The sequence below is a fragment of the Ranitomeya variabilis genome, chromosome 6 (genome assembly GCF_051348905.1).
Source record: "Ranitomeya variabilis isolate aRanVar5 chromosome 6, aRanVar5.hap1, whole genome shotgun sequence".
In the NCBI taxonomy this organism is placed as follows: Eukaryota; Metazoa; Chordata; class Amphibia; order Anura; family Dendrobatidae; genus Ranitomeya; species Ranitomeya variabilis.
Genome location: NC_135237.1, coordinates 254770635 through 254784741, shown reverse-complemented (window position 1 = coordinate 254784741; position 14107 = coordinate 254770635). Strand labels below are relative to the sequence as shown.

The 14107-nt window shown below is 42.5% G+C and overlaps 1 protein-coding gene across 8 annotated transcripts in view; it reads left to right on the top strand.

Moving 5' to 3' along the window:
- Positions 1 to 14107, top strand: part of RPRD1A (regulation of nuclear pre-mRNA domain containing 1A) — an 88219-nt gene that overhangs the window by 64198 nt on the left and 9914 nt on the right. Inside the window, exons 7-8 of one of the 8 annotated variants that reach the window (XM_077269595.1) lie at positions 1948 to 2025; positions 2142 to 2942. The exons of 2 other annotated variants lie outside the window; for them this stretch is intronic. In XM_077269595.1, the coding sequence (XP_077125710.1) occupies positions 1948 to 1977 (30 nt within the window). In that variant the 3' untranslated portion in view covers positions 1978 to 2025; positions 2142 to 2942. Of the gene's footprint in view, positions 1 to 1947; positions 2026 to 2141; positions 2943 to 14107 lie in introns of those variants that run through there. 5 more of the 8 variants (XM_077269598.1, XM_077269596.1, XM_077269599.1 and 2 more) reach the window with 5 other exon arrangements.

Here is a 14107-nt window from a genome sequence, read left to right as displayed (position 1 = left end):
ATAAATATAATCCACCTGTGTATAAACAAGTCTCCGTATAAATGCACCTACTCTGTGATAGTCTCAGGGTTCTGTTTGAAGCACATAAAGCATCATGAAGACCAAGGAACACAACAGGCAGGTCCATGATACTGTTGTGGAGAAGTTTAATGCCGGATTTGGATACAAAATGATTTCCAAAACTTTAAACATCCCAAGGAGCACTGTGCAAGTGATCATATTGAAATGGAAGGAGTATCATACCACTGGAAATCTACCAAGACTCGGCCGTCCCTCTAAACTTTTTTCTCAAACAAGGAGAAGACTGATCAGAGAAGCAGCCAAGACGCCCATGATCACTCTGGATGAACTGCAGAGATCTACAGCTGAGGTGGGACAGTCTGTCCATAAGACAACAATCAGTCATACACTGCAAAAATCTGGCAGATCTGAAAACTGCTGTTCACAAATGATCTCCATCAAACCTCACTGAGCTCAAGCTGTTTGCCAAGGAAGAATGGACCAAAATTTCAGTCTCTCGATGTACAAAACTGATAGAGACATACCCCAAGCGACTTGCAGCTGTATTCGCAGCAAAAGGTGGCGCAACAAAGTATTAAGTTAAAGGGGCCGAATAATATTGCATGTCCCACTTTTCAGTTTTTGAATTTCCACAAAAATTTAAAATAACCAATAAATTTCGTTCAACTTTACAATTGTATTCCACTTGTTGATTCTTCACCAAAAATTTACATTTGGTAGCTTTATGTATGAAGCATGATATGTGGGAAAAGGTGGAAAAGTTCCAGGGGCCGAATACTATCGCAAGGCACTGTAAATAAATTATTTTCTTTAGCTTTTGATTACCAGGGGTTGTTTATTTAATTTATATACAGCAAATAAGGACACAGGTCTGCAAGGGTAAAATTGTTTGAATAGTAAGAGGTGATTTTTATATACGTTCGATCACTGAACTCAGTAAAAATATCTGAAAAATGCAATCACGTTGTTTTTTTCACAAACACTGACTCCGTAGGCTTTTATGTCCCATACTTTGACCCCTTTGCATGATCTTTAGTGTATGTTTTTGATGTCATTAGATTGATTAGAAATTATTGGACTCTTGGCCGTTGATTTCTTTAGAGGGAACCTGTCAGATTGTACTCAGTAACCTACAGACACTGTCACGTTGGCGCCATTATACTGATTAAAATAATACCTGGGTTGATGAAATCCATCTTGTGGCTGTTTAATCTTTATTTGCAGTTTTCAGTTAATGAATTCTCGTGCTTCGGGACGGTCTTGGGGGGTCTTTATGTGGTGCTCTGCTTATATATTCATCTGTATGGGTTATTATAGATGTATACTGTCATACTTCATATCTTATTGTTTTGTGGGTAAAAAAAATACATTCATCATGCAGGCAGCAGCATCTGCGCTGTAGCATGATCAACTCTAAAATATCCATATATTCATTTAATTTCATGATATAAATGTTTTCAGAAAAAAAGTCTTAAATTGGCACCACCGTGCCTGCGCAGTAACATAATTTGGAACACAATAGATGCTACTGTGCAGCCACCAATGCCATTTTGCTACAGAAAACAAAATTGCCTCCAAGATGGTGCCTGCACAGTAGCATCTATCTCATCACCGACAGATGCTACTGCGCTGGCGCCATTATAGTGTAGACAATTTTTTTCCGCTAGCAAAATGGTCGTGGTGTCTTTGCAGTAGCATCTATCGTGTTCCGTGTCATTTTGAGGAAGAAATTTTTGTTTTCTGAAGAAATTTATATCACTAAATAAAATTAATATATGGATATTATAGATCCGATTGCGCTGGTCTACAAAAGAAAAAAACATTTTCTGGCATGGACTTTAAGAACAGTTTTAGACTAATTTGAGGGTGCTGAATTCAAATCTGATCTTATAATTTCTCTATCACATCACGTTTTTTGTGCTTCAGGTACAGAGCCCATTTTCAAGAATTCCATGATAAATATAAGTAGTGTATGAAAAGTGCCGGTTTATATGGTTCACTAAGGTAAATTTAGTTTTCATTTAGTCTCCCAATAAATGTGAGAATATCTTTGTTTTCTTTGAACATGCATAATTCCCATTTGTTATGATAACACCCTTGTTTTCTGTGCTACTGGACAGTAGAGCTACTGCAGAGCATTGGATGAAAACTGAATGGCCTCAGCGACAGAGTTTGGCATCTGGCGATAAGAATGTCATTCATGATCTTCTAGTGGATAGGAAGAACATTGTCTTTCCTCCCTTACACATAAAACTTGGATTGATGAAGCAGTTCATCAAAGCTCTCAATCACAGTGGAGAATGCTTTAACTATATATGTTCAACTTTTCCTGGTCTTAGTGAAGAGAAGAAGAAGGCTGGAATATTTGATGGACCTCAAATAAGAACACTTATGAGAGACCCAAATTTTATCACATCAATGAATGAGACAGAAGAAAGAGCTTGGAATGCATTTTGTAATGTGCAGAGTTTTCTAGGGAACAAGAAAGCAGACAACTATGAAAAGATTGTGGAAGAGCAACTAATGAGTCTGCAAAATCTTGGATATAGAATGAGTATCAAAATTCACTATTTACACAGCCATTTGGACTTTTTTCCAGAGAACCTTGGGGATCTGAGCGTGGAACAAGGGGAGCGTTTTTATCAGGACATTAAAACTATGGAAGAACGGTATCAAGGTCGGTGGGACTCACATATGATGGCTGACTATTGCTGGAGCTTGACAAGAGACAACCCAGAAGCTGGACATCACAGATCAGCCAAGAAAAGAAAGTTCAAATAACTGCCATTTGTCATTCATCTGTGTGCCATATATATGTGTTTTTATATTTTGTAGTTTAATTCTGTAAGTATATTTGATTTACTATACATAGACTTTGTAATCTTTGTTATTCCTTGATTAAAAATATACAATGTAGTATCGAAAATCATGTGTTTTTATCATAAAACATTAGATAGGAGTAATTTTCATCAAAAATTGAAAATATCTCGAAATCCTGATGTGATAGCCATAAACGGAGTTCATATTCGTAATCAGCAGCCAAAATTGACTTAAAATATGTTTTAAAACCTTTTGCTAGAAAAATTGCGTTGACCAGTGTTATGCTACAGTGCATTTGCTTTTCTTTATAGTGTAAAAGTAAACAACAAATAGGACACAATAACTGAAAACTTCAGTGGGCATAATTATTCACCTTACTAAAGTCAGCACTTTGTAGAACCTCCTTTTGCAGCAATTACAGCTGCAAGTAACTTTGGATAAGTCTCTATGAGCTTTCCACATCTTGCCACTGGGATTTTTGACCATTCCTCTAAGCAAAACTGCTCCAGCTCCTTCAATTTAGATGGTGTCTTCTGGTGAAAAACAGTCTTCAAGTCTGACAACATATTCTAAATTGGATTAATATATGGACTTTCACTAGGCCATTCCAAAACATTTACACATTTCCCCTTAAACTACTCAAGTTTTGCTTTAGCAGTATGCTTTTGGGTCATTGTCTTATTGGGAGGTGAACCTCCATCCCAGTCTCAAATCACTGACAGATTGAAATCTCTGTGTTTCACACCATTGATCTTCCCCTCAACTTGGACCATTTTCCCTGTCTGTCTCTGAAAAACATCATGGTTTTCTTGGAGTGATGAGTTGTGTTGGTCTTCATAATAGAATTGCTGCCAAAAGCCTTACTTTCACATGGAAACAAAGGTGTCCTCACTACTGAGGCAGATACTTATCCTAAACTATAAGCCTACAACCTGCAGTAATCCTGGCTCCACTGTACTGCTGCACGACCAGCTCTACCCTCACCTTTCTGTATCCTCACCCATCCCTTGTAGATTGTGAGCCCTCGTGGGCAGGGTCCTCTTTCCTCCTGTACCAGTTGCTGACTTGTATTGTTCATTATTCTTTTATACTCTTCACATATAAAGCCCCATTCAGTATCAAGCTGAATAAGGAGTTCTAGAAGTAATGACATGCATCCCCCACCCCCATATTAACACCATTGAGAGTCTTTTTGGGATTACATGAAGAGACAGAAGGATTTATGCAAGCCACCATCCACAAAAGATTCTCCAAGTTGTTTGGAACAAACTCCAGCTGAGTTCCTTCAAAAACTAGGTGACAAGATGTGTTCCTAAAATAATTGCTGTTTTGTAGACAAAGGTGGTCACACCACATTTTAATTTGATTTAGTTTTCTCCTTTGTTCATACACTTATAGTTAATAGTTTTTGGTTTTTTTTATCAAATAGTTCTATTTTTAAAGCATTTTTACTTTGAAGATGTGCTCAGTACTGTATATATTTAAAATTAATTGTGATTATATTTAAAAAGTTCACAAAAAAGGCCTATTTTTGTATCATGGGGTGCCTTCATTAGTCTATAACTAAAGAGGAATTCTAAATACTCTGGTCTCACATAATTTCCTTTGCGTTTTATAACCATATTTTTTCCTAAGCATTTTTTCTACAACTCCAATTCTAAAAAACAATGGACTCTAAAATGTACAAGTATAATTTGGAAATATTTGATAGACCTAGTTTAGTCAATACATAGCATAGAACACATAAGTCAAATGTTAGACATTGTTTTTATTTCATTTGAAAAAATAATAACTGGCAGCGAGATATCTCAAATTTTGGGACAGGCTTAAAAGGCTGGAAAAGTAAAAGGTACTAATGAAAAAGCTGGAGAGTCAATTTTGAACTAAGTCACATGACTACTTATAAGAAGATTATGTTAGATTGACAGAGGTTCACCAATCTGTGAACAACTGTGTCTAAAAATTGTGGAGCAATTTTAGAAAAATGTTCCTCAGCGTAAACTTGTCATCATATAGTTTGTTTTGCTGTGTTGCTGCACAGCTCCATACATTACTGAACCTTATTCCAAAACCATTCTATGCCAGAATGTGGCAATAATTACTCCAAGAGAATTGACAGTCCATCATTACATTAGGACATGAAGGTTAGTCAATATGGAAAATTTAAAGAACCTTAAAGGTATCCTCAAGTGCGATCATGAATACCATCACTATGGTTAAACTTTCTTTCATGTTGACTGCCACAGAGAAGGAAGAATAAAGGTACCGTCACACATAACGATTTCATTAACGATATCGTTGCTTTTTGTGACGTAGCAACGATATCGTTAACAAAATCGTTATGCGTGACAGCGACCAACGATCAGGCCCCTGCTTGGGAGATCGTTGGTTGCTGCGAATGATCAGGACCTTTTTTTGGTCGCTGATCACCCGCTGTCATCGCTGAATCGGCGTGTGTGACGCCGATCTAGCGATGTCTTCACTGGTAACCAGGGTAAATATCGGGTTACTAAGCGCAGGGCCGCGCTTAGTAACCCGATGTTTACCCTGGTTACCATTGTAAATGTAAAAAAAAAAAACAGTACATACTTACATTCCGGTGTCTGTCACGTCCCTCGCCGTCAGCTTCCCGCACTGACTGTGAGCTCCGGCCGTAAAGCACAGCGGTGACGTCACCGCTGTGCTGTGCTTTACAGCCGACGCTGACACAGTCAGTGCGGGAAGCTGACGGCGAGGGACGTGACGGACACCGGAATGTAAGTATGTAGTGTTTTTTTTTTTTTTTTTACATTTACAATGGTAACCAGGGTAAACATCGGGTTACTAAGCGCGGCCCTGCGCTTTGTAACCCAATGTTTACCCTGGTTACCCGGGGACTTCGGCATCGTTGGTCGCTGGAGAGCTGTCTGTGTGACAGCTCTCCAGCGACCACACAACGACTTACCAACGGTCAGGGCCAGGTCGTATCGCTGGTCGTGATCGTTGGTAAATTGTTAAGTGTAACGGTACCTTAAGAATTACCTCTGCCTTAGAGTTACTAGCCCTACAACTACAACTTTACAGCACCTTATATAACATCACTCATAAATGATGCACAGACATCAAGTAGTAGACACATCTCAACTTCAGCAATCCTGAGGAGATTGTGGGAAGCAGGCCTTTGGGTTATGTGTACATGTTGCGGATTTTGCTGTGGATCTGCAGTGGATTGGCCGCTGCGGATTCGCAGCAGTTTTACCATGAGTTTACAGTACCATGTAAATCTATGGAAAACAAAATCCGCAGTGCACATGCTGCGGAAAAAAAACACCCAGAAACGCTGCGTTGTTTATTCCGCAGCATGTCAATTCTTTGGGCGGATTCTGCAGCGGTTTACACCCGCTCCATAATAGGAATCCACAGGTGTAAAACCGCAGGTGGAATCCGCCCAAAAACCATGGTAATTCCGCAGTAAATCCGCAGTGCTGATTTACCAAAATCAGTGTGGAAAAATCCGCACACCTTTCCGCAACGTGTGCACATACCCTTACGGTCAAGTTTCTGCAAAGAAGCTAATATTGAGAGTGAAAACAAGAAGATACTTGTTTGCTCCAAGCAACACAAGAACTGGACGTTTGCTCAGTGGAAATCTATACCAAGATGTGATGAATCAAAATTTGTGATTTTTGGCACCAACTGTTATGTCTTGAAAAAAAGGTCAGCGGTTTGTACATGTATGGTGCCCATCGTGAACCATGGAAGGGGAGGTGTGATGATATGAGGCTGCTTTGCTTGTGGCTCTGTTGGTTATTTTAATGCACACCACAGCATTCTGCAATGATATGTCCTCTCATCTGGTTTACACTTAGTGGGGCAATAATTTGTGTTTTAACAGGACAGTGACCCAAAATACATCTCCATGCTATATGACCTAGCAAGAGAGAAATGGAGTGACATGGTCTACATATTAATGGTTTTAACACGGTTTAAAAACCATTACAAGTGGCCGTTACCTGATAAAGATGCTAAATTGAATGCCAAGCTGTCCTCAGAGTAAAAAGGGGGTAGTGCAAGGTTCAACACCTACTCTGGTTTGTTTCACATGTTTATCTTTACTCGTAGTATCTTTATGTTCTCTCTTGTGGTTTTGCTGCCTTCAGTCTGAATCTCAAGGGCCATGTGCACACGCTAAGTATTTGGTCATTTTTTTTTAACTTAGTAACCAGGAGTGGGTGATAAATACAGAAGTGGTGACATGATTCTATTATACTTTTCCTCTGGTTGTTTCACTCACCCGGTCTTTCCTAAGCGGTGCGCGTGCAATACAGGCCCGGAGCGTCTGGCACCTCGAGTCGCAGGAGCCAGCGGGCACACCGCAAGATACTGGTCACAGTCATTGTGAGTTACCACAAGGAAGCATGAGCGCGGGCCTGTGCTATTCCGGTGCTCAGTAGTCAGAGCACTCTCGTCCCTGCTGTGTGCTGTCTCTTCCCACCAAGACTGTCTGCTTATGCGCGTGCTCAGGCTTTTGTTTAGTAGCCACGACCCCTGCTCTGTCATGCAAAGGTCAGTCCGGGTCTCCAAGTTTTTCCCCGGACAACAGAGAAGACAGCCCCAACAGTTCTGGACCCAGCACAAGACCGGCACCCCCAGTCCTTCTTACACTCCCCCTCTCCTTTCACTAGCCATTCACAGGCAAGATTTCTTGTAGCAAATGTTGACAATTCCCTATGTCTTGGACGATCCATTGGCAAATAAATTGGTCCTGGTGGTATCAGATGGGAGGTATTGCTGCTGTTGTTCGTTCAGTGTGCCATAAGTCAGATGAGGTAGTCGAATCAGGCTGAGTAGTTTAGTCAGGTTGAACAGGCGAGGGCGCGGGGACACACCTGAACCCAATGGAGCAACTTTGGGAACTTCAGGTGCCTGCCCCTCTTCTGGGCCTACTTGTGGTATATCAGGGAATTCTTCACAATAAACAGCTGCGAGAGGAAGAAGTTTGGAAGCATTCTCCTCTTGATCTAGATCTCTTGATAAGCAAGAACGTAGAATGTTCCAATGGACCACTCGAGTAGGGGCATCCTTCTCCCCCTCAGATTGTACTTCGTAGACAGGACCTTCGGTGCTGATTCTTTGTTTCACTCTATATGGTGACTTCTCCCATCAGTACTCTAGCTTGTCCTGAGGGTGCTTGTCTCGGACCAATATATGGTCTCCGGCTTGAAGAGCTATCCCTCGCAGGAGAGCTGTTTCTGCATGCTCAAGTTCCCGAAACTTAGTCTGCACGAGGCGGTATAATGTTTGCAGCAGGTGACAATGTTCTCGAACCCAGGTATACACCCCCATCCACGGGTTGTCCTCCTCTGGATCCAATTCCAGTTCAGTAATCTTTCTTCCCAGTCAGAATAGCAGAGTATATGGCGTGTACCCGGTGGTGCGATGTACTCTGTTATTGTACACTCAAACTAATTGAGCTATGAATTCAGGCCAGAAAGCCTTTCTGTCTTCCTCTAGCGTCCTCAACATTTGAATCAGAGTACGGTTGAACCATTCATAGGCTCAATTTTTTTGTGGATGGTAGGGCGTCATCCGGGACTTGCCAAGCTGATAAATGCCTTGCAATTCTTCCATTACTCACCTCTGGAAAAATGTGCCTTGATCAGAGTGGATCCTCTTCGGGCAGCCGTACACTTGAATGAAATTCCTGCAAATGGCTTGTGCCGCTAATTCAGCAGTTTGATCCCGAGTTGGAGTTACAACAGCGAATTTGGTGAAGTGGTCAGTCATCACCAGGCAGTGTTCATATCCAAGGCAGGCCAGACCAATCATCAGAAAATCTATCATTAACACTTCCAAGGGAGCAGAAGTCACGATGGTCTGCGTGGGAGCTCGATCTTCAGGAGGTTTAGCTAACTCACAGCATCTGAATTGGTGACATGCTTCTTCTACCACAGCTTTTAGTTGAGGATGGTAGACTAGCTTCTGTAGCCACTGAAAGGTCTTCTCTTGTCCAAAATGAGCTCTTTTGTGTGCCTCCATGGCCAACTTATGAAGCAGCGTCTCGGGAATCACAGCTTGCCAGGTAACACCCATTGCAGCTGAATCTTTTGAGGTGGAGTCTTTCCCACTGTCAAAGGATCTGCAGAGTCCCCGAGGACAGGGTGTCTCTTTCTCTCTGCCTGGATAGTTCTAGTGCTGCCCACTGTCTCATTTGAGCGAGTTCCCCATCTTCCTGTTGCAACTGAACCCAATCATCATGCCGATTGGGTCCAGGTCTCTTGTGTGTTACTCGTGACAAGGTGTCTGTGTGAGTATTCTCTGCCCCCCTCTTGTAGGCAATTCTATATCGAAACTTCGCCATCTGAATAACCCAGCGCTGCTCCATCAAAACTGTCTCTATCTGAATCTTGACTCCTTTCAGGGGAAGTGTAAGCTTGGACAGGCAGGGTGAGCACAGATTGGCCCGGTGGCAGAACAGGGTTTGCTGAGGCTGGAACGATCCCTTTTCTCAGCATCTTCCCATCACTAGAGGTTGTTGGGCCACAAGGATCGACTGCTGGAACATTCTCCTCTGAGGAGTACGAGGGCTCCACTGTTTCAGGAACACATCTGTCGATTCATTGATAAGAAGGCTCCCCAGTTCCTTCAAGACGTTCATCCCCAGAGTAACAGCATGTCTGTTGCCTGCATCTCCGGCGGTCAACACCACTCCCTTCCGGCCCAGATCTTTGCCACAAACAGTAACTTGTATCCAGTCCACCCCTGCAACCGGAATGGGTAAATGATTAGCAGCTGTCAACTTTATCACTGGGCCTTATCGTTTCAGGGGAAATGTCATCTGAAGTATGTCTCAAGCATTGTGGTCACTTGAGAGCCGGTGTCAACCAAACAATGTATGGCCCGGCCATCTATTTCGGCCCAAACCAGAGGACACATGGAAACAAGACTAGTGGGACGTCTCATTCTCCTTATTGACTTTTCAGGCTGCGGGCGGTGTCCCCCAGCCATGGATCCACCTAGTTTAACAGATGACGTTGGAGGGGTCCCTGTCATACACAATCCCGAGCCAAATGTCCAGTCTCACCGCAGTTATAGCATGTAGGCAGTTCTTCCCTGCGGGATGGCTTCATTTCCCTATGGGGCTCAGGGCCAGTTCTACTCCCGGACAAGTTTCATGATGTTGTGGGTTTTTTCTTTGATTCCGACAATTCTCGTATTTCCGGGATCTCTTTCCGCAACTCTTCCACCCATGGTTCGGTGACCATGGTCACAGATACCTCCCCGCTCCGGACCTTTCACGTCGGGACTGTCAACCCCTGCTCCAGTTCGCATGCGTGCCTCGCTCCCGACTTCTAGAAAGATCAAGCGCTCCCTCAAGGCCTGTTTCAGTAGCGCACACTTCAGAAAGAACAGTCAAACCGCACCCTATAATCACATTGCCTCTATGGACATCAGGGCGCACGTCCTCACCAGGGGGTCCATCCCGGATAAAACGTCCAAAACCAAACTGAAGAAAGGGACAGCGCCACACAGGATAGTGAAAAAAGCAGCTCACATTTTATTCTGCCTCCTGCGGCAACGTTTCGGTCCGACAAAGGTCTTTTGACCGAAACGTTGATGCAGGAGGCAGAATAAAATGTGAGCTGCTTTTTTCACTATCCGGTGTGGCGCTGTCCCTTCAGTTTGGTTTTGGATGTTTCAGTAGCGCATATCTCAAGCTTTTGACCAGCTGATCCCGTAATATGTCAGTAGACCCTACACCTACACCGTCTTTCTTGATAATTGCAATATGGTTCTCCTGTAGCACGTTCATGTTCTGGGTCACAGTCTCCCCCTCCCTTTCAACACAGTTAAATAAAGGCATGTGTAATTCCCCTACATCCGTGGGGTCTCCGTGCGTCTCCTCTAGTATTTGAAACACCTTGTCAAAAGTGTCCCGCTCTCGGGGGGTCTGAGCATGACAGAATTTTTTGCCTCTCCCTCCATGGATATTTTTATTTGGATATATTAGACTTTTATGGACACAGCTATACCACATGTTTGCTTTTTTATTATATGTTTAAAATTTATTATTTCTTTATTTTTAATAGGAGGAAAGAATTGATTCTATTTTTATTTTTTTTTCCTAGTCTCCTCAAAGGGGAGCTGTCACCCGTTTGAGCAAACTAGTCTGTATGCCTTCAAGATGATGTGTTGTTAGTAAAAATCATATTATAGCTTCATGTTAATTAGATCTTCCGGGATATGGGGCATACCCTCACCAGAAGATAACACTGCCTCTTCTTTTCATTATACCAGATTTTTGTCTCCTCTATTCACAGTGTGCCTGTAACGTCAAGTGCACTGCCGGAAATCCTGCGCATTCTGCCTGCTGTCACTCCTCTGCACTCTCTGAGCACTGACTTCAATTTTGTTGTGCGCAGGTGCCGGAGAGTCACCTTAATTTTTGGTCCCAGTGTTCTCCAGCGCTCAGAAAAGGTGCACGCCCAACTTCCTTCCTCCCACCCCGCATAGTAAGCATGTAATTTGCACCTTTACTGCAGGCAGGAGAACACTGGGAGGGGAAGTTACAGTTACTCTCTGGTGCCTCCACAGAACAAAATTATTTTTGTATTTAGGTTTCATAGTTCCATTGCAAAGATATTCACATTTGTTTCTTCTGGAGCGCAATATGTGAAATTCTGCTTGTAGTGCAACTGGGCGTTTTATTCAGTGTCTTCTCTGCAGGGCCGGCGTCAGCACCTGTCGCACCTGGGCAAGTGCCAGGTCCCTGACCAGGCAGGTGCAAATCACTCGTCATCAGGGACACTGGCATGCTATAGTGCCGGCCCCCCAGCCTGCTCCGGGCCCTGGCACTTACGATACCTCTCCCGGTTCCAGCACTGCAGCGTCTTCCATTCTCTGGCTGTGACGTTCAGGTCAGAGGGCGCGATGACGTCACCAGTGCGCGCCCTCTGCCTGAGCAGTTGCAGCACAGAGAGCAGGAAGACGCCGACGATGAGGAGTCCAGAGCAGAGCAGCAACAAGCAACGAGAGGTGAGTATTTCATTTTTTTTTTTTTTTATATATTTGGAGCAATATATGAGGACCATCAGAAGGGGCCCATATATGGAGCATTATATGGGGCAAATTCTATATGGAGCATCTTATGGGGCCAATAATATAGGGAGCATCTTATGGGGCCAATTCTATAGGGAGCATTATATGGGGCCAATAATATATGAAGCATCTTATGGGACTAATTATATATGGAGCATTTTATATTGCCAATTATTTTTGGAGCATTATATGGGGCCCATTCTGTATGGAGCATCATATGGGGCCCATTCTGTATGGCGCATCATATGAGGCCCATTCTGTATGGAGCATCATATGGGGCCCATTCTGTATGGAGCAATATATGGGACTCATTATACTGTATGGGGCCGATCATATACTGTATGGAGCATTGTATGAGGCCCATTATATATTGAGCAATAGATGGGGCCCATGATATGCTGTATGGAGAATTATATGTGACTCACTATACTGTATGGAGCATTATATGGGGTCAATTCCGTATGGAGCAATATATGCGGCTCGTTCTGTATGGAGCACTCTGTGGTGCCCATTATACTGTATGGAGCATTATATGAGGCTAATTATTCTGTATGGAGCATAATATTGGACTCATTATTCTGTTTGGAGCAATATATGGGGGTTAGTATTCTGTATAGAGGACTATACTGTCCAGTTTCTGAGCTAATGTAGAATGCACAAGAGATATCACTCATGTAATGTAAGAAGTACCGGTAAGTGAAATCTTTGGCATTGTACTATACCTATATTTCTCTGCCATATCAGCGCATTATGAATTGTGGTATGTGTTAAAGGGGCCCACCGGGACTCTTTCGCCCAGGGCCCATGAAAACCTGGAGCCGGCCCTGCTTCTCTGTCACCCCTCAATTCTGCCAGATGCTACCAATCACTGCTTAGCAGCGTCGGAGACTGATAGAATATTAGATCATCTGCTGGGCTGTGATTGGCAGTGTCTGGGAGGGGTTAAAATACATGTCCCCATAGAAGACTGAAGGACCGCCCAGTAGCACTGTAATTAGATTTCACATACTGCGCTCCAAAAGCTACAAATATTAATATCTATGCAATAGTGCGACGCAGCACAAAATGAAAAAAAGTCAGTGATTTTTAAAATGTATTTAACCCCTTCATGGAAGCAAGGGTATGGAGCCAGCTGGCAGGCTAAGCTCACGCCATAACCAGCAGATAATGACTGTAACAATGCCTCTAACTATCGGTTGTTAACATGTTAATTGCCATTGTCAAGCTCCTGACAGTGGTATTACCGACATGCATGGGGGCATGTCATGCTCTGCCCACATCGGTGCACCTGTGAAGTGATCGCGTGTCGCCGAATAGGTTGCTATGACAGATGGGAGTCTGTTGAATACTTCCATGCGTGTCATTGCAGCCCTGTCATCGGAGACCTTGATTTTTACTGTTTGCAGCAATACTATGGCTATATATACTACAACCAATTGTCCCCTAAGGACTAACAACTACAATGAAAAGTATAAGAAAAGTTTAAAAAAAATAACACATCAAATCACTCATGTTCTAGCCATATAAAATAAAAAATACACGTGGTATTGTTGCATTTATTAAAATAATTTACCAGCACGATAAACACAAAAAAACTTCGAGTGCCAAAATTATGTTTTTTTTAGGTAGCTGCAACACCACAAAAAATGCTGCTGCAAGAAGCAATCAAATTGTTATATCTTTCCCGCAATTGTACAAATAAAAACGTCTCGCCTCGCATAAAATAAGCCATCACACAGCTACATTGACTGAAAAATGAAAACTTTACAGGTCTGGAAAACATCATGTCATGACGTAATCCGGGTCACCAGAGCTAGGAAAGTTGCTTGATCATGCGCAGTGCATGATCAGCAACTTTCTCTGTCAGTGGCTGCATCCCCATGCTGTAGAAGTGATCAACCAGCAAAAACTGATAGTCCCATAGTGGGACAAAGTAAAAAAAAAAAAAGTAAAAACATTTTTTTAAAATATTTGTAAAAATAATAATAAAAAATCAAATATAATAAAAAAATCAAAAGATATTGTATCTATAAATATTTGTATGAAAAAAATATAAACAATAAAAGTACACATATTTGGTAGCGTCGCTTTCGCAACGACCCAACCTATAAAACTGTCCCGCTAGTTAACCCCTTTAGTGAACACCATTAATAAAACAAGGCAAAAAACAATGCTTTATCATCATACT